General features: G+C 39.8%; 1 protein-coding gene across 1 annotated transcript; it reads left to right on the forward strand.

Moving 5' to 3' along the window:
- Window positions 1–14273: 14273 nt before the first annotated feature.
- LOC147448092 (uncharacterized protein At4g15545-like) lies at window positions 14274–19309 on the forward strand. Its single transcript, XM_086523959.1, has 10 exons — window positions 14274–14428; window positions 14600–14883; window positions 15897–15965; window positions 16117–16176; window positions 16644–16725; window positions 16821–16949; window positions 17037–17270; window positions 18284–18332; window positions 18410–18488; window positions 18568–19309. The coding sequence occupies exons 2-10, from the start codon at window positions 14617–14619 to the stop codon at window positions 18667–18669; spliced, it is 1071 nt and encodes a 356-aa protein (XP_086380085.1). The 5' UTR covers window positions 14274–14428; window positions 14600–14616; the 3' UTR covers window positions 18670–19309.
- Window positions 19310–19441: the final 132 nt, after the last annotated feature.

Genomic DNA, 19441 nt, shown 5'->3' on the forward strand with positions numbered 1-19441 from the left:
AGTAGCACGCGCCGGCGTGCGCTGGTTGTGATAGCTACCGTCTCTTTCCCCTGCCGCCGTCGAGCTGCCAACACAAGTGCAAGAAAAATAGAGGACTCATGAAAAAAATCCAATAGAGTCACCTCTATACGAAGATCAAAATCTCAAGCAAAACTGAGCAAAAACAATTCATAAACCAACAAAGAGTATTGACTAGGCATAAACGGACATATATTGATCAAAGAAACCGTTGAATGACTATCAACTTGGCATCAAAGCACCTATAACCATCTATACATATCCTATGGTGAGGCCATGAATGGGGTTCTCCAACAACCTAATCCATCTCACACTTGGTAACCAGGCCCCCAATGGTTGGCTTCAAAAAATCTCGCGCATATTGGCGGTTTATAAAAGCTTCACTCACTTGGGAGTCTATTGAGGCATCATGTAGCAAGTGTAATGCGTCCCACTCCCCAAACAAGTTCTTTATGTCTTGCATCCTCAAGATCTTGCTTCTATGTGTCTTTTGAACTTTTTCGCTTGGTTCCCATGCAATTCTAAGAAGTCAATGTAAGGGGTTTTTACACATCTTTATCGTATAATCCACAACCCTTTCCATGCCCATAACCTCAATTGGAAGAGATCTATAGTTACTTCACTCATCAAGTTTTGATATTGTATCTTGTTTCTCAACACAATATCAGAGCAAGACTCTTTTTTAAGATCCTTATCTTAAGCACTTAAAGCTTAATCTCATTTTAGTTATTTATGCCTTGAGCCCCGATCAACACACCAAGCCAAAGGAAGGTTCATCACCTTAAGCAGGGTGGCCTTCACAAGCTCTTGCCTATCATCAACACCACGATCGTCCTCTCACAACAAAGTTGTCAATCATCAATGCCGTACTTGGTTGCCATGGGTGCCTCCTACAAGGCGAACTGCCTGAGTTTTCTCTTTTGTGCCACCAAGTGGGCTTCCTAAAGGTGCCAAATCATTCCATTCATGTGCCTTGTGAGCTCATACACACCCACAACCAACATTTGCGTAACCATGTTCTCTGCTTATTGTTATAGAGACTAAAAGTGTCTCTCTTAACCTTATAAGAGGTTCTTTTTTTTAAAGGTTTTCAAAAGGATGTTCTCTCATGCATTTTTTCTCAATATGACCAATAGTGGACTTCCGAAATATGGCATTACAATTGAGAATTTCTCCAACAAGGTTTTTCTATATATAAAACCAAAATTTAGCTTTAGGCATATGGAAAACCATCATAAATGACAAGCTTGAGCTTGTTCGAGGTGATCCACAATGGGTCAAAAAAAAAAAGAGTCTTCTCTTGCACTCATTTGTCTTTGCTTAGCAAAAAATATTCTTTATCATCTTGACCTAAACAAGACAGCAAAGGAATCATGGCAAAATTTGGAAACGACTTTTGGAGGTAATATCAATCACTCCAAACCATTTCATAAGATGCAACATTACAATATAAAAGTTCAATCATGTGAAACCCTTAAGAATCATCTAGAGACTTTCAGTCTATTATTACAATAGTTATCTGCATTCAAAGCTTCCCGTGATGATGATGATAAGAAGGGGGTAAGAAGGTTGTGCTTTTGAACAATCTTACAAAAGAGGATAAGATCGAAACCGTCACAACACACATGACTGCCATCCTCTTGCAGAAAGATAGGAGAAAGACTTTCGAGATTGAGTCCTCCACAAAGACTTTTCTTACCAAGGGAAAATTGAAGAAGTGCAATTATTGTAAAATATTAGGCCATACAATTGATACTTATTTCAAAAAGCTTGAGAAAGAACAAGGTCAACATCATGCATAGTTGGTTTCTACAAAAATTGAAGGTGAAGACAAAGATCTTAAAGCATAGGCCATGAAAGTGCAAGTTTTCAAAGACTCACACGATAGTGAGGATTCTTGGGATTTCTAAAATCTCCCCAAATATCATAAAACTTCTTCATTTATATCTGCATATTCATCAATAACCTGAAAAAATTTGCCCATTGAGATTTACTTTGACCTTGTACATGCTCATGTAGATGGATTTAGATAGTGTCCCTATTCCTACTAGCATCAAATGATAACACCACCCATGTACTGCTTTCCCTAGAATTTGCATTGAGTTTAATTTATGAGAACGCTTTTCCTTTACGGTTCTTTTCCCTAATGATTTGTATTTAGGGGGAACTATGACTAGCCTCTAGCTAAGCCAAGGCTATATGTGGCCCAACTACTAAACACGAGAACACATGATTCTAAGCCATATTGGCTTTTGATCAGCCTCTAAGCCATGCATGTATATTTTATCTAGTGTTATGTTGGTGTACCGTCACCTCTGAGCCATGCATGAATAGTTATGTTGGTGCACCATCACCTCTGAGCATATGGAGTCCATGCTAGCTTTCCCATCTTTTCTTTTCCACTACAATCTCCTTTTTAGAGCTTTGTGTCATCTCATAGGCTAACTCACCTCTAAGTTAACAAGGAGAATGTAAGGTGTGTGGAACCCTCTTCTACGAGGTCACTATCACTCAACAAAGTGAGTGATGTCATTCTGCATTTCATGTTGGCTTTATAAGCCCTCACTTGTACATTCTTTGAAATCAATTAGTCCAATCATTGAGCTCCAAATACTGTTTCTTGTTTTTTATTTTTTGTATATTCTCTCTCTCTCTCTCTCTCTCTCTCTCTCTCTCTCTCTCTCTCTCTCCCCCATCCTCAACACATTATAAAGACAAACACGAGAATTTTTTCTTATGTGCAATTTATTTTCTCTAGCAAGCCTTGGAGGACCTTTCAAATCTAGAGAGTTCTTTAATGACCCTCCACATTGGAGTTGCTTCTAAGATGTACATCGTATTTGATGTGTGGTGGAGTTGTATTGTGAAGTACTTAGCACTAGTTCTATGATTGGACACTCACGTGTCGTGTTTTTCCAACCAATTGACATAATTATTTGGTGAAGCTAGAAACAAGATTTATAGGTCATGTTCATGCCTTAGGTTAGTTATGAGGTAAAGAATATAGTCAAACTTTTAATTTCACAAAATTAATATAATATTAAGATTATGGTTTTATTGCAATTCTAACAAAATTTCCATAAATTGAATATCATTTCTTATAAGAATAAGAGTTTACATAAATTTAAAGGTTTGTGGATAGGAAAAAACGACTTATAATCACTCTTGCTTCATAGCTTAGTTTTTAGACCGAATTTTTGCTAGAATCTAGAAACTTAAATCTTGTAAATGATGACAAAGTGAAAAAATTTGGTCTTCAAAGCCACTTTCATTAACATGACAAGATTATGGGACTAATTTTAAGGTTTGTAATGTATCTATAGGCCAACACCCATCCAAAACAAACATTGCTATGAAATACTTGATGAGAATGGGATTGTGCTAGATAAGGTGGATGATAGACATATATTATGCACACAAGTGAGTGTGTGTAGGCTAGATTGTTATTCAAACAAATTAGGTTCCAAGATAAATTAACTTGGACTCATAAACACGACCTTGAGTAGTTGGCTAACCCATCACAAGCTCACCATAGATAAGAGGCATGTAATGCAAATTTGGAATGATTGTTTATTTATGAAAGGAGCTTTAAGTAGCTCTTCAGCCTCACACCTTTACACGTGGGATAATTCCACCTCTTCTCTCATTCACTCACACTCTAGTGACTCTAGGACAAAGCCCATACCTTACAATCCTCCCCTTGGGGCTTGTACTAGGACAATACATTGAAGACTATATATCCACTAAGGATGACACATGGTATCCACACATGATGTCAATACATATCCACAAAGGATGACAAATAAAAAAGGAATCCTTCCCTTGAAGTAGAAATCTCTGTCTTTGAAACATGCATGTTCTCCCCCCTTTTCTTCATTCCACTCTTGGATTCTTCTAGACGCACCTTGTTGGTGCCAATGATGTCCATGTCTCCATAGCTTTGTCTTAAGCTTTATTAAAAAACAAGTGCAATGCTAAAAAAAATTGATGCGGATGCTAATGTTTCTGTTGCCGATTTGCCCTCCCCCTGAAGTGAATTTTTGAATTTCCCCATGGTGCCTTGAAGCGGTCTTTGCACTTGGAGACTCTCCAAGGCCACTGTCTAGAACTACGTACATCATAGAAGCTCTTTTTATTTTGCCTTGAGTGCATGCAAATATGGATGCAAGAATTTGTACAAGACGCAAAAATAAAATTTGTGCAAAATCATGTAAAATAAGTGAATAACACATGGACACTTCATGATAATCCTTTGCTCCTCCCCTCGAGCTTGTGCCTTGATAGGCATCTATGATGATAGGCATGTTATAACATGCCTTGATAGGCATGTTATACATAACATAAAGTTGTGCTTATTGAATCCTTAAAGTGGCCTTGATGAAGCTTGAAAAGCTTTTTTTGAGGCTCTATCTTGAGTTCTTGAAGCTTCGAGTGTGCTTGGAAGCTTTGGAGCTTGTCCAGATGGACATGAAGATGGATTTCCTTCATGAGGATCTTGATGACGATGTCCACATGAAGCAATCATAGGGTTTCAAAGTCAGACTTGAAAAGCCTACAAGGGTAGAATTGTTGTGTAGATTGTGTAATGCATTGCATCGCCTAAGCACGGCTCAAGGCAATCCTACATGAAGTTTGACAAGTACATATAGTCCAAAGCTTATGAAAGGGGCCAGGAAGATCATTGCTTGTATACTTGAAAGTTGAAGGATGAGTCACTTATCATCTTTATACGCTATGTTAATGATATTCGCATTTCCAGGAAGTCTAAAGATGAGATTGCCATCTTGAAAAAGTCACCTACCACATGTTTCTTTGAAGGATTTAGGGGATGCAAGTCACTTTCTTGGTACGTATATCAAGAGGGATAGAAAACATGAAATATTGGAGTTGTCTCAAGGAACGTATATCCACGAGGTCTTGCAACATTTGAATATGCATGGGGGGAAGGCTACATTGAGTACTCGAATGCAGGTATATGAAAAACTTAGCAAGAATGATGCGCATCTTTCCAAGTCTAATGCTGAGAAAGCAAAAATGTCCAAGGTGCCATATTCTTCAATAGTTGGCAGTCCTATGTACGCCATGGTAGCCAAGAGACTGGACATGGATTTTGTAGTGGAAGTGGTTAGCAGATTTATGGGGCAAATCCTGGTAAAAAGCACTGGGAAGCAGTGAACCACATCTTGAGATATCTGAAAGGTACAATAGACAAGTGCTCACGCTTTGGGAATATTGATGCATCCATTGTGGGATACACGAATGTGGATTATGCGGGTTGTGTGGATAGTTGAAGATCCATGTCTGGATATGTTTTCCTATTTGTTGGAGTAGTCATGTCACGGAGATCGTGTCTTCAAAATTGTATGTCATCTTCCACCGCAAAGGCAAAGTATGTGGCAGTTTTTGATGCTAGCAAGGAAAGCTATGTGATTAGCTTGCTTAGTGGGAGAGATTGGCATTACTCCAGACTCCAGTGTTGCATTGTGATAGTTAGAATGCGATTGCGTTAGCAAAGAACCCCGTGTTTCATCCTAAGTCCAAACACATAGAAGTCTATTATCATGTGATATGTGACATATTAGCTAGCAAGCATATTGAGCTAGTGAAGGTTCATATAGATCACAACCCTACAAATGCTTTCATAAAGAGCCTACCCTCAGATTGGTTGCACATTACATAGAGATGATGTGTGTAGGGTGAATCCACTTGGATGCTTCATAATTGTACAAGTTGTACATACATAAGCTGATGGGACCATGTTGGCCTTCAAGTGGGAGATTGTTAGGGTTCAGACCAACTCGCCAAACACCCATCACACTGACCGTACTAATTTATCTATTCCAACCCTCATGTTGAGCTTCACCAACACTTTATGTCTGCTCTTCTTCTCCCTCTCACTTCACACACACTGCGCACCCTTCATGTCATTGCCTAGTGGTGTATCATATACACTTTGAGATGTGTGTTATGTTCCTCAACTGAGACAAAGTTTGATCTCAGCGAGGCAGCTCGCACATTGTAGGTGTTAGATACTGCTGAGAGAGCAGTCTTTCTAGGTGCATTGGGGATCACTAGTGATTATTGCAAGGAGCCTAGAGTGGATTGGTCTACCTTTTGCATGTATTTGAGGTACAAGACGGTTTGATCTTGATTCTATTGTAGACATGTGGACCTTGCCCTTGTGAATCTGCTGATGGGACTGGTTGGGTTTCAACAATTTTTTGTTGTGTCTTGTCTGGATAAGTATGGGCTAGATCAATGGGTTGATATGAAAAAGTCCCTCGACCACTAGATTGTTACGCTGACTTGTTTGGTGTATGCTTTTTATGCTGAAATTCTTTAGCAGGGCCTCTATCTTTTGCTTCTTGGTGTTGTTGGTGCCAGTATTTCTGATGTCCCTAAATCAACATACGCTAGTGTCCTCTCGCAGTGATGACGATTGCTAGATCCATCATTGCATAGTCGTTTCCTATTGAGTACCCGACTCCTTTCCAACAATCTCACTGTGTCTCGCTCCAATTCCTACTACCTTAGTCCATACTTTGTCAGCATTGGGGTTGGGTGGGATGCAGGTTGCCCAATATAGAAATTGCAAGCATACCATACTTTGAATGAACATATTTTGGTTTTGAGTCTTTACCTTTGTTGTTTGTTGAACAAGACTGCCCTAAAGAAAAGTTGCAAGATTAGTCGTAGCTTTAGGGTCTTTTAATCTCTTTAATAGCATTCCAATCGCTTTTCAACTACAAAGTTTGGGTTGTGTTTTAAGCTAATGGCTTTAGCAACAAACTTGTAAACTGGCCCAAATTTTAGAGCTGTGACTAGGACTCCTTGAGCTCCCTTTTTGTGTTTCTTAAGGGCTTCAACATCTTCGTTTAGAAACTAACTTCATCTCATAAGTGAATGCCTTGGCCTTATCATGGTATGGCATTTTGAGAATGTGTTCGAGAACCGCTGCTGTGACTTGAATCTCTTGACCATTAATCTCAGTAGAACTATGTTACGGGTCAAATGTCAATTACTTGCTTGGCCAGACTAGCATCAAATCTCATTCTGGTGGCTTTGAGGACCACCTCTAAGTCCCAAATCTTGAGAAGTGCATGCTCATTCTGATGGAACACATACTTTCCAATTTTAGTGTGAGGTACAAATTCTACCTTCTTAGTAAGAAACTGTGTGGCTTCATCCACACTCTCTTCCATTTGTTCTGATAGTTTTTGTGTTTTCAGCATAGCTTTTTCCTTTGTTTTGTGAAGATGAAGAAGCTACTATGGTGGTTGACAGAGAAAAACCTGATAGTTGTTGGGTTTCAGGCCCCATGGTGGGGTTGTGGCCGGTGGCTGCCCTCTTACATTCTTTGTTCATAAAGACAATAAGGAGAGTGAGAGTTGATTCTCTTATAAGCTCCACCAAAACCCGATTCTTCTCATCTTCCCCTTACCCTTCTCTCCATCCCTTCTCTTACTCACCGCACAGCTTCCACAATAGCTTTGGAGTGTTGGGTTTATGTTGGAAAGGTGTAGTAGCAGATGGTGAAGACTGTGAGGGTGTGGAGCTTGTTGTGCATGTTGTAGATGATTAAGGTAAAGGATTGTATGCAGGAGAAGTAGAGTGCACGACAGCTTGAGATAGAAGTACAATGCAGCATACCTTTCGCATGGTAGTCTTTATACGCGCCATGAATGCTCCACGATGTTTCTCTCTTGGTTTTAGCACCATCATTGGCCACACATCACTCATGTATTTGTGAAGCCACCTACTTAGTACCTGACAGATTCTACGCTTGATTAATGATTTTTTATAACCGTTAGGGTTGTCAGACTTTATTGGTGTTGATTGTGTTTGATTCAGAGTCTAAAATTCTCATCAGGCTTAGTTAATGTTTGGCGCAGGGTTGTCATACTTTATTGGTGTTGATTGTGTTTGATTCAGAGTTATGCTCTCATCAGGCTTAGTTAATGTTTGGTACATCTCTTAAACTAGTCTGTGTAGAATAGGTCCAGAGGTTCATCTTTTGAGTCTGGCCGCATGTCTAGTGTTGGTTCCTTTGGGATTTCTTCTGATCTGGCATAGTATAATTTGATCTTGGACCCATTGCAAACCCTTAGCAATAGTAGTCCTGACAAGTCCCTTAGTTTGACTATGCCATTAGAGAATACCTAGTCCCAGTTTTGACTGATATAGCAACACCAGGTCATCCTTCTTGAACTCCCCGACCTTGATCTTGTTGTCGTGCCAATACTTTCTCCTTTGCTGGACAACCTCCTGTTCCATCATTGCCCTTTATCTGATCTCATCTAGCTTCAATAACGCATCTAACCTGTTATTTAGATTTTGATTAAAGTCCATATCGTATTCAACTGCCAGTCCATACTTTCTCCTTTGCTGGACAACCTCCTGTTCTAGCATTGCCCTCTGTCTGATCTCATCTAGCTTCAATAACTCATCTAACCTGTTCTTCAGATTCTTGTTAAAGTCCATACCGTATTCAACTACCAGTCTTAGACTAGGAACGACAAACTACATTGGTACTACTGCCTCTATTCCATATACCATTTTGAAAGGTGCCATTCTAGTTGTAACCTTATAGACAGTTCTATAGGCCCATAGCGCTCTCTAGAGTTTGGAATCCCACTAGTGTGGTTTCTTTTGAGCTATCTTTGGAAGAATGGTCTTGATAGTTTTATTGCTACTTTCAGTCTAGCCATCGCACCTAGGATAGTAAGGTGTAGATTTTTGGTGCTACAATGAGAAAATATCAATCAGTATCTGAATGATTTCATTGATAAAGTGTGTTCCCTATTCTGAGACAATCTTGATTTGCCATCCATATTTGCATATGATATTTTTATACAAGAATGTGGTTGTTGATTTGGCAGTGTTGTCTGGTAAGCCTTGGCTTCAACCCACTTGCCGACATAACATGTGACCATAACAATATACTTGTTCTTTTTCGGAGTGACTTTGTTGAATGGCCCCATGAAATATAAACCTCATTTCATAAATATCCCAGTGGATGTACTGGAGTTAATGGTGTCATATCAGCTGTTGTTGGCCTTTGGCAAATATCACAAGTCTTACAGAAAGCTTTGATGTCGATCATCATGGTCTACCACCACAATCCTGCCTAGAGGATGTTTATATATGTAATAGCAATCGAGAAGTGTCCTCATCCATCTCCATTGTGAGCTTCAGTGATTACCTACATTCATCCTTTTATTGGCACACATCTACGAAGTACACCATCAATTCCTAATATGTAAAGTGCTCTAGCAATGATTGTAAACTTCAGACTTCTTATGATCAATGCCTTCTTCTTATTTTGAGACCAATCTTTTGGAAAACTTCCCAGCTGAAGGAATTCATAGACATCTTGCCACTCTGGGTTTGGTTCCTCCTCATCTGTAAGTCTGAAATAACTCAGCATCTACTGACTCGTCTCTTAATGATTTTTATGAACAACTCTTGGTGCTTTTGGAAAGGAAGTTTGCTCCATAGTGTGTTTTTCCAGTCTTATGGAAAATATTCAATTCAAAATCCATTAAGAAGATCATCCATCCGATTAACCTTCCTTGTATAATGACCTTATTGCTCAGAAACAACAGAGAGTGGTGATCTACATAAAAGTGAAATAATTTACCCAGTAGATAGTGTCTGAATTTAGTAGTAATGAATACCATTCCTAGTGCTTCTCTCTCAGTAGTAGAGTATCCATGTTTAGCTGAATTGAACTTGGGACTAGCGAAGTAGAATGGGTAGTCTGTCTTCCCATCAGGTTGGGCCAGTATAACTCCCATTGCCATGCGAGAAGCATCTTCATGTACATAGAAAATCACATCCCAATTCGGTAGGCACTGGCATTCTGCTGATCGCATCCTTTAAGCATTGGAAACTCTGCTCACATTCTCTAGTCCAAATAAACTTGTTTCCTTTCTTGGTCAATTCATATAGAGGTAGTGCCTTGGCTGCAAACATGTGCACAAACCTCCTGTAAAAATTGATATATCCCAGAAAGGAACTCAATTCTGATATTGTTGTGGGAGCTCTAGCCCGCTAAATAGACTTGATTTTATCATTAGCCATATCAATCCCATTTTTAGAAACAACATGTCCCGGAAGCTGTTTCTTTCAGACCATAAACACTAACTTGAAGGGATTTAGATAGATTCTCTTTTCTCTTTGCACCTCTCGAAGACCATCTTATAAATAATAAATGTATTTCTTCAGACGAGAATATGGTAAAGTCATCGACAAATATGGTCAAAAACTTATGCAGAAACTCACTCAAATTTTTCATCATGGATCACTGAAGCATTGCACAATCCAAATGGCACTACAAAATACATAAAGGCTCCCCATTCAGTGATGAATGTAGCCTTGGCCCTATCTTGAGCTGCAATTTTGAGTTGATTGTAGCCATTATATCCGTCCATGAAATTATACATTTCATGGTCTGCAATCTCATCTAACATCATATCTATAAAGGGCGGTGGAAAAGGATCCTTAATTGTTTGTGCATTCAACTTCCTATAGTCCACACATACCCTTAGTTTTCCATTCTTTTTAGGGACTATCACTATGGAAAACAACCAATCATTGCTTGCTACTTCTGTGATGAACCTAGCCTTGAGAGATTATCAATCTCCTCTTTCACTTTCTTGGAGTAATTGGGGTTCATCTTGTACCTCTGTAATCTGGTTGGTTTGGCATCTGGATTTTTTCAGCGGTATCTATGTTGGCACACCTCTAGATCCACTCCTTTCAGATCCGTGTGTTCCCAAGCAAATATGTATTTGTACTTCCAGAATAGTACCTTGGCTTTCTTTTTAATCTCTAGCTTCAAATGTTTGTTGATTTTGATCATTTTGGGATTTTCTTATGAGCCTAGATTAAACTCTTCAACTTCTTGGTCATCTAGGAGTAACCAGTTTGGCCCTCTTTCCTTCTGTTTAGCCATGGATTCAACTTATTTCTCTCTTTGAATACCAACTACATAATCATTAAAGGGATTACCTAATTCTAGCAGGCTATTCTGAATCTCAACTTCTTGAGTTGTTGGGTTCCCCTCTTCAACATTTGCTTAACTGGTGTCCCCAACTAGTCTGAAATTGAATTCATCTTGTGCTGTTGTTTTGGTGGTCGTCTGTCCAACTGAACTGTCCTCTCCCTAGAGTTCATCTCCATGAACTGGTCTGTGTATCGTCTCTTTTGTCTCTCGGCTTGATCCTTATCCATCAGCACAACACTAAGGTCTATCTCTATGAGTGGGAAAATATTCATTGAAGCAAAGCATCGTTTCTATTTTCTTTGTTCCATATTTCTTGCATAGTTCCTCAGGCCTCAAAGCCTTCTTCCAACTTCTAATATTGTCAGTTTTTATATGAATCCTTCTGCTAGCCCCTTGGATAGTTAATGTTTGATTTGCATAAGCATGTATTGCACCAGCAATTCTGAGCCAAGGTCTGCCTAGCAATATCCCGTATGCTCCTTACACGTCCAATACTAGGAAGCTGGTCTGAAATTTCTCCTTGCCCACTCTGATTTGCATGTTGCTTCTTCTCTTCTCTTCTGTGTGATAAATTTTACAACCTCTGGCAATGTGCATATGATGTCATGGAGTTCCACTGTCAACTTCTGAATGCGTTCACAGACCTTCGCATAAATTTCATCTTGTTCATTCCTAAAGCTACTGTCTAAACTGGAAGATTTCTCTTCATGACTATCTTCACAGTTCTATTCCACTTTCTTTTGCTTGAGATGGATCCCCTGATTAGTCCTTCTTCAATCTAGTGGTTCTAGCCTTGACCAAGTCTGATTTGACTTGCCGTACCTCATTTTTTAAACTCTACATTGTAGCAATCATGGACTCTGGTCTAGATGTTGCCTTCTCACTCTGGTGCTCCTGCACCTCTAAAAGGCGGTAGCTTCTGAATTGTGCAAGCCTCTGAACATTCTGACAGTTTCTTAGCTAGATTTTCAGTGATTTTTGCTGCAAGCTCATGTTATTCCTACCATTTGTCTACTACCTTCTCTTTGCCCTTGGCCGTCCAGACTGCTCTTTGATGCTCCCACTTTTTGGTCTCAACAGTCTTCTTTCCCTCATTCTCATAAGGGGTTTCATCAATGATCACACCCTTACTTCTGTTGACTACCCTGACTGGCACTGGCTTTGGTGCCTTCTAGTTCGTTCCTTCTGATTTCGGAGCATTTGGACATTGGGCTGCAAAGTGTCCATACTTTCCACACGTGTAGCAGTTCAGGCTTCGTTTTGAAAAATCTCCTCCGCCCCTACCCTTGCCCTTGCCAGCACCTCGTTGGTATGTATCTATGCCAGTACATGTTCCTTCAGTACTTATGCTAGCTTCATTATCCTTGGCCCCATTGGCCCCATCTACCTTGATTGCCTCAGGGTTTGTCAGTGCAATCATTGATAAAAACTTACCTTTGTTGAAGTGATGGAATTCTGATGCCATAGTTGTTCTAAACATGCCCATAGGCTTTAAAGTAGGTTCATTGAGAACACTCATCAAACCTACGATCTCTTGACTTGCACTTCGAGCACCAAATTTTCATATATCTTTATTGATGGTCTTATTCTTGCGATTTCAACAATCTGCTTAGACATCTCCTCTAATTTCCTCGTTCCAGATCCTTTCTTCTTCCCCTTGCCCTTATCATTTGACTCAGTTTTAGATGAGCTGGGATTGGAACTCTCTTCAGTGGTGGTAGACCCACTATCACTGGACTGTCTCTTCTTGTGACCCTTTTCTTTCTTAGCTTGATGTTCCAACTTCATAGTTCTTTGTACCAAGTCATTAACTTCTTCGTTGGCGCTAGGACCTCTTGTCCCTTAATTTCTTAATTCTGAAGCCGTTTAGAAACCAAGCTCTCATCCTTTTTTCAAAAGGAGGTTCTTGTAATTGTGTGGTCAGTTCTTTAATCTTTTCAACATAACTTCTAACCAACATCTTCTCTTGTTTAATCTTGTCAAGCTCACTTAAGATGTCTTCATCTCCTCTACTATCTACATACTCTAGTCTGAAAGCTTTAATGAGCTTGTTGTATGATCTAAGTTGGCAAGGCGGGTAATGGTAATACCATTTTCAAGTTGCCTCTTTCGATGTTTGTGTAAAGTACTCCCTCCTTCATCTTCATCTAAATCTTTAAGTTCTTCATATTGTTCAAATGCTTGAATATGAACATCAAGATCATCCTTCTTTTCACCTTTAAACATTGGGAAGGAGATTTTTAGATTATTGGAATGCTTTTTGTGAGTGGTTCTGGTGAACTTGCTTCTTCTCTTTGGACCTTCTTTTATTGTAGTAATCCATGTTAGTATCCCAATCATTGTCTTTTTCAATTTTAGACACTGCATCCTCTGCTTTCTTCTTCACTGGTTTATGCCTTGATCGGTGACTTCGTTTATTGCCTTTGCTGTCTTCAATACATTTTCGGCTTCGCTGGGATCCATGGGATTAGTTTCTACGTTCAACCCGTTTGCCTGTTTTCTCTTGGAATGAATTGAGTGATGGGAATCCCCTGGATTTGTCAACTGTTCTTGGATCTGGGGGATCATCCGTCTCATTACTAGGTTCTTTTTACTTTCAGAGTCTCACTCTGATTCCTGTTGGATAGGATTGACATGGTTTGGATCATCCATGAATTGGATAGCTGGCCTTCGACCTCGTGCAACTCCTCTGGGTGGCATCTCTGATGTTTGATCGCTCTAAATCAACTAGGAGATAGTTCGGTTGTCAAGAGAAAATTAGCTCAAGCCACGTGATCGCCAAAATGGCATGACCTGCTCTATTCTAAATTGGTAGTTAGAGTTAGTTCAAACCAAACAATAGACTTCATATTAGACCAGACAAAAACTAGAAATAGAAATGAATACTGAAAGTGACAACTCTGATGTCTGATCGCTTTAACATCAATTAGGAGATAGTTCGACTTTCAAGAGAAAATTAGCTCAAGCCACCATGATCGCCAAAATGGCATGAGCTGCTCTATTCTAGGTTGGTAGTTAGAGTTAGTTCAAACCAAACAATAGACTTCAGATTAGACCAGACAAAAACTAGAAATAGAAATGAATACTGAAAGTGACAACTAGAAATAAATGCTGAAAGTAAAGAATGGAAATGGACACTGGAACTGAGATTGTATATTCATATAAATACAATTACAATGTTGAGACATGCTCAATGTGGATGTGATACAAAGTTAGAGTAACAACATAACAACGCTCAAGAAATTGAAGCAACGCTCAAGAAATAAGGGGAAGGCTCAAGCTTGTGGGCGGATGTATGTGAAACCTGCAGCATCTTACTATAAGAACCCTATTCTTCTGTCTCAGTCCTTTGTTCGGAGAATTTCAATGGGAGGATCAAGATGAAGTAATTGAATTTAGCAGGTAGTTGCGCTTCTGCGTCAATGCCATCTTCTGTGCCTTCCAATCATTGTATTCAAGAAACCTGGTGCCTCGTACCTAGTCGAATATGCTTTAACGGTCCATGTGTTGATTTGTGGTTACATGTCCATGAAACCTGCGGATTTTGATTTCTATTTGTGTTGCTGGATTCAGATACCACGCACTCAAAAATGGCAAACAATGGAAGCTCAGAGTTGCCGCGGGAGGTGCTTGCAGTGCTCCCCTCTGATCCTTATGAACAGCTGGATGTTGCACGCAAGATCACAGCCATGGCAATCTCATCTCGACTGTCAATGCTGGAGACAGAGTCAGGGAAGCTGAAACAGAGATTACAAGAGAAGGATCAGATCGCATACTCCTTACAAGAGCGTGTATCCGAGCTTGAACAGGCTCTTCAAGAGTCCTCTGTCCGCCTATCGCAGGCTCTTGATGAGCAGGTATTGCAAAACGTGTGCTTCAATGGGCATCGGACAAAGGTTTCCAACTTGTGGGATGCAAAGTGTATGAAGCAATGTGTATGAAGCAATGTGTTGCATTGCCTTCTCAATCTATCCTGTAACGAATGAGAGTTGCATTGGCTGTCCAGTAGAATCCTTAGATCGAGAACAGGTAAAAAATCTTAATGCCAGAAAGATTGTATTGGCCAATGTTTTGGGTTCTCTTGGGCAAGAATGCATTGGTACAGCAGCTATTGTGCTGAATGGAGCATTCAGATAGAGCCAAAGTTTTTATGCCCTTTCTACTCGGAGAGAGCCAATGTGTTGCATAGCTATGACGGAGTCATTTGAGCCAGGGTTTTCAGGCCTGTCTACACTTCAAGCGGAGTTTGCTGCTCGTTACAGCACGAGTATCAATATGACTTGGTAGGTTTATTCATGCAAAGGTGTAGAGTCAATGCAAGTTGTCAAAGAGCTTTAGAGGTCAAGGGCCATGGAATCAATTGAATGAGTCAGGAAGAATACATGCATATTTAAACACCTTGTGCTAGTATATTGAGAGTTTTGTTCGCTCGAGTGGCCATTTGGTGCTGCATTCAGGGTTGAAATTAGTTGGGGTTACAAAGTAATGCTCTTGCATCCAAGATCTTAAGAAGTGGAAGTTGTGATTCTCGTTGCATATATACTCAAAAGAGTGAGAGATCCTTCAGGTGGAAGGCCGAGCACCAAAATATAGCTCTTTGCACCTTCTACTCTCAAATTGCAGCAATGCATTTTGCAGGCTTTTTTCAATTATTGTTGACATCAAATAGTCTGTTACACTTACAAATAGTCTGTTACGCTTAGATGGGAATAGTACTTGCATGTGAGATTGACGAAACACCACAGATTGGATTGGATTTTTCTTTCTCCTTAAGGTCCTAGTTGATGTTCTTATATGTACTGTAAAGTTTTCTTGTTCTGACAATTTGATGTGAACTGATGGTAATTGATGTAGCTTATCATCTATGTAGACAAAGCTAGCTTCAGAGAAGAATACTCTTGCTACTTCAGTCAAGAAACTTACTAGAGATGTGACGAAGGTACATTTTTGAGTGTCATTAAGATCAGTTTTTTATATTGTATCATGCTTTTGAAAAGTTTGTTAAACTTAAGTTCACAGCTATGATTGATCCACAAGTTTTATCACTAACAGATCCCTTTCAATAAGCTGTTGATCTTGTTTCTCTCCAGCTAGAGACTTTTAAGAGAGCCTTAATGCAGTCACTTCAAGAAGATGATGATGCTTCCACGGTTAGTCCATATACTGGTTTTTCCATGGCCTTCTTTTTTTCTTGCAGTGTGCCTGTATCTATGCATGACCAACACCTGGAATGTGGGAGTTTTGTTTGTCAGATTCAAACTCAAGCGACACATCTTTTCTGGCTATAAATTTTTTATCAAAACATAAAAGACTTGAAATGTGATTAAGTTTCTAGTCGTACTATGATGAGGCGATATCTTGCACTTTCATTCATGGTTAGCTATGGCTTGTTTCAGAATATTATGTCTATGAAACTGACATTATTTCAGCAGAATCTATTTATTAGAGAATGTAGGTCAATGTGTGTGTTATCAACAATGGCTTTTCTCTTAATTGTATATCTGAATTTCCCTCTTGCAAAAGTTACGAGTGAGTTCCAGAACAACTGCGGCTTTTGTATCAGAGTATGTGTGTAGACGATTCTTGCTTTTCAAAAAAAACTTCTGTTTCATTGCAGCCATCTGCAAGTGCTGAGAAACCAACAGCAAGCCAATTAATGTCATTTGACAGCTCTTTATCAACCAGCAGCTCACTTAGTGGTGTGAATTTTTCTTCTTTTATTGCTTCTTTCTTTTTTCTGGTCCATGTTCTCAGCTATTTCCTTGAGCATATTTATTGGATTTTGGTGAATCAGAATCTGATATATTAGCCGCTAGAGGGCAGAATACAGAGTATAAGCCGGCTGGGATTGGAGTGGGGTCGTCTCGTTCAGTATCTTTGAAGTATTCTTCAATGCAAGGAGATGAAGCACAAGTGGAGTCAGGTGGCACGTTCTGCTTGTGTTGTGCTTAGGTCTATTTTGTTGCTTTTTGTTATGGGTGGCTCTAATCTGTCCCCTTGTTTCTTGTAGCTTCAAAGAGCATGCCCTCCCATACATATTCTCTCACACCACCGCGCTTGACACCACAACTTACCCCCACGGGATCGCCTAAGCAGTCTGGTGCGAGCTCACCCATACAATATTCAGCATCGGGATCACCAAAGCAGCATTCTCTCAGTGATAGTCAAACATCTTTCTCTTCATCTCAGCCAACGAGCAAGCGAACAACAGCTCCTAACTCTCCCCCGAAGGGCTCTTTCTCAGGTAATAACTGGTCTTATAGATGCAAGGATTAGAACGCTAAAATGGCTAAAGTTCCATGGAGTCACATGTGATGCAAGCATAGATAAATATTGTTGAACTCTTTGGACAATGGAGCCACATCTGTTCACATGTATACCGCAATAATTTGCTTTTGTGAGTGTGTGTGTGTTCCATGTTGTGGTGTACATTTGTGTATGGCTGCATACGTACAAATTACTATCTAACTTTGTGTGGCTGAAGAGGCTTACTGGGTTTGCAACGAAGGGTGAAAATGGCATTGCTACATACAGTGTATAATCAAAAAATAAGTTACGCAGACACGCTGACCCCAATTTCATTACCTTCAGACCGGTCTCCAGCTTTTTCTTGCAATGCTCTTGTGCTTACGTGACCGATTTGCTACATTCGATCAGTCTCAGTCTTGTATTTAAGTTTCAATTTCCCAACTCCATTCTTATCAGTTGTGTCAGCATGCACAAGGTATGTCAATAGAAAATTCATTCATTTTGAACGTGATTTACCTTGTGGATAGTGACCTTTTCTGGCACTAAATCCATACCTTTACTATGTCACAAAGATCTGAACTAGAAGTGGAGGTACCGACTCTTCTCGACTGCGTTCTCGTCTGTTTTCAGCTCAAAAGGATTGCTATTCTGTGTTCTGTAGTGTCAACATTTGACACGCGCCACCCAGATATGCCAGTGCAAGTGATAAGTTCTACTAGGAAGGCTTAGTTGATCAGTTTTGTATGGAAGGAATGAAGCATTAGAAGGTGCATTTGTAAGTATTAAAGTGCTTCTAGGTTTGGGGTTTTTTGAATTTTTGTGGTGTTCAAATGTCATGGAGCGTGTTTCCTTCGAACTAAACTGTAACCATATTGACTCATGAGCTTCATCCTGATGGCCACTCAAATCATAGCATCTGTAACTCCAAGTATACAACTTCGACTTAAATTTAATTTTGGTTTTATACAAGTTTATTCACTCTTCAAACTCCTGTCTCATTTTCTCCAGCATCACGCACTCCTCGGGTTGATGGTAAAGAATTCTTTCGACAGGCCAGGTTTGTGGGACTGCGCATTAACTACCCCTTTATACTTGTGTCAGCGACTATTGTTTATTAATGGCTATCTTTCGCAGGAACCGACTATCTTATGAACAGTTTAGTGCGTTCCTTGCAAACATAAAGGAGCTTAATGCTCATAGACAGTCAAGAGAGGTCTGTGAAATTGTGGAACCTTGTTTTCATCCCTGGATATGACCAGTGCATCTAATCCTACCTGTTTTTGATGTCGCAGGAGACATTGCGGAAGGCAGATGAAATTTTTGGAGCCGAAAACAAAGATTTATACCAGTCTTTTGATGGTCTGCTTAGTCGCCATCTTCCTGCTCAAGGGTAGATTCTGGTGGTGATGAGCTTAGGGCCTCCTTGTTATCCCGTCTGAGCGTTCGAATTCTTATCATGGGGGTTGATCATCCTATTTGCAAGATCATCCCATCATTGTAAGTACGAGGTGCGATTAGGTGCAGAAGAAGCATGTGCTTGCATTCAAGGTTGAACACCTTGCAAAATTGTGCATTAGCCCTTGTCACCATTGATGGGCCCAAAGGCTGCATATTAGTGACCAATTTTAGTAGGAAGTGGTATGGTCAAGTTCAATCTTGGTCATACAAGTAGGAAGGGTGCTAGTTTTGTCAGTTGCAGTGAGGGCGACAATTCAGCTGTGGCAATCATTCTGAGCTCAATTTATTCTTTAGGAAGGTGTGTTTCAAGGGACATACCTGATTTGTGCAGAGCTATTTATCTAAGTCCCAGGTGGTTTGAGATGGCAGAAGAAGTCTTTCATTTTGCAGAGACGTGGAAGAGGTCAAAGACTTCCGGTCGATTATTGGATTATGATCAATCAAAGGTTTTCCTTTTGTAACAAGTGCTTTTGTGAGTTGACCACCAGAATGTTGAGAAAGTAGAGTGTGCATTGTAGAGCAATTTTACTTAGAATTTGAGTTCCATATCTATGATAACAAGCGATTGTTTTGGGAGTGCTTTCCATCCATAAGTGTGTAATGTTTTGCCGCCACTTTCAATTCTGTTTTTCAAACCTATTATACAAGTTGTGAGTGTAGCTATTTGTGGCTCTTTAATGCAGCCACTTCAATTCTGTTTCTCTTAAG

The sequence above is a fragment of the Adiantum capillus-veneris genome, chromosome 11 (genome assembly GCF_014529385.1).
Source record: "Adiantum capillus-veneris isolate H3 chromosome 11, ASM1452938v2, whole genome shotgun sequence".
Classification (NCBI taxonomy): domain Eukaryota; kingdom Viridiplantae; phylum Streptophyta; class Polypodiopsida; order Polypodiales; family Pteridaceae; genus Adiantum; species Adiantum capillus-veneris.

Coding starts and splice junctions, on each gene's coding strand:
- LOC147448092 (XM_086523959.1), top strand. CDS start 14,617: ATGGCAAACAATGGAAGCTCAGAGTTGCCGCGGGAGGTGCTTGCAGTG. Junction 16,726..16,820: donor AACCAGCAGCTCACTTAGTG/GTGTGAATTTTT, acceptor TTGGTGAATCAG/AATCTGATATATTAGCCGCT. Junction 17,271..18,283: donor CCCGAAGGGCTCTTTCTCAG/GTAATAACTGGT, acceptor CATTTTCTCCAG/CATCACGCACTCCTCGGGTT.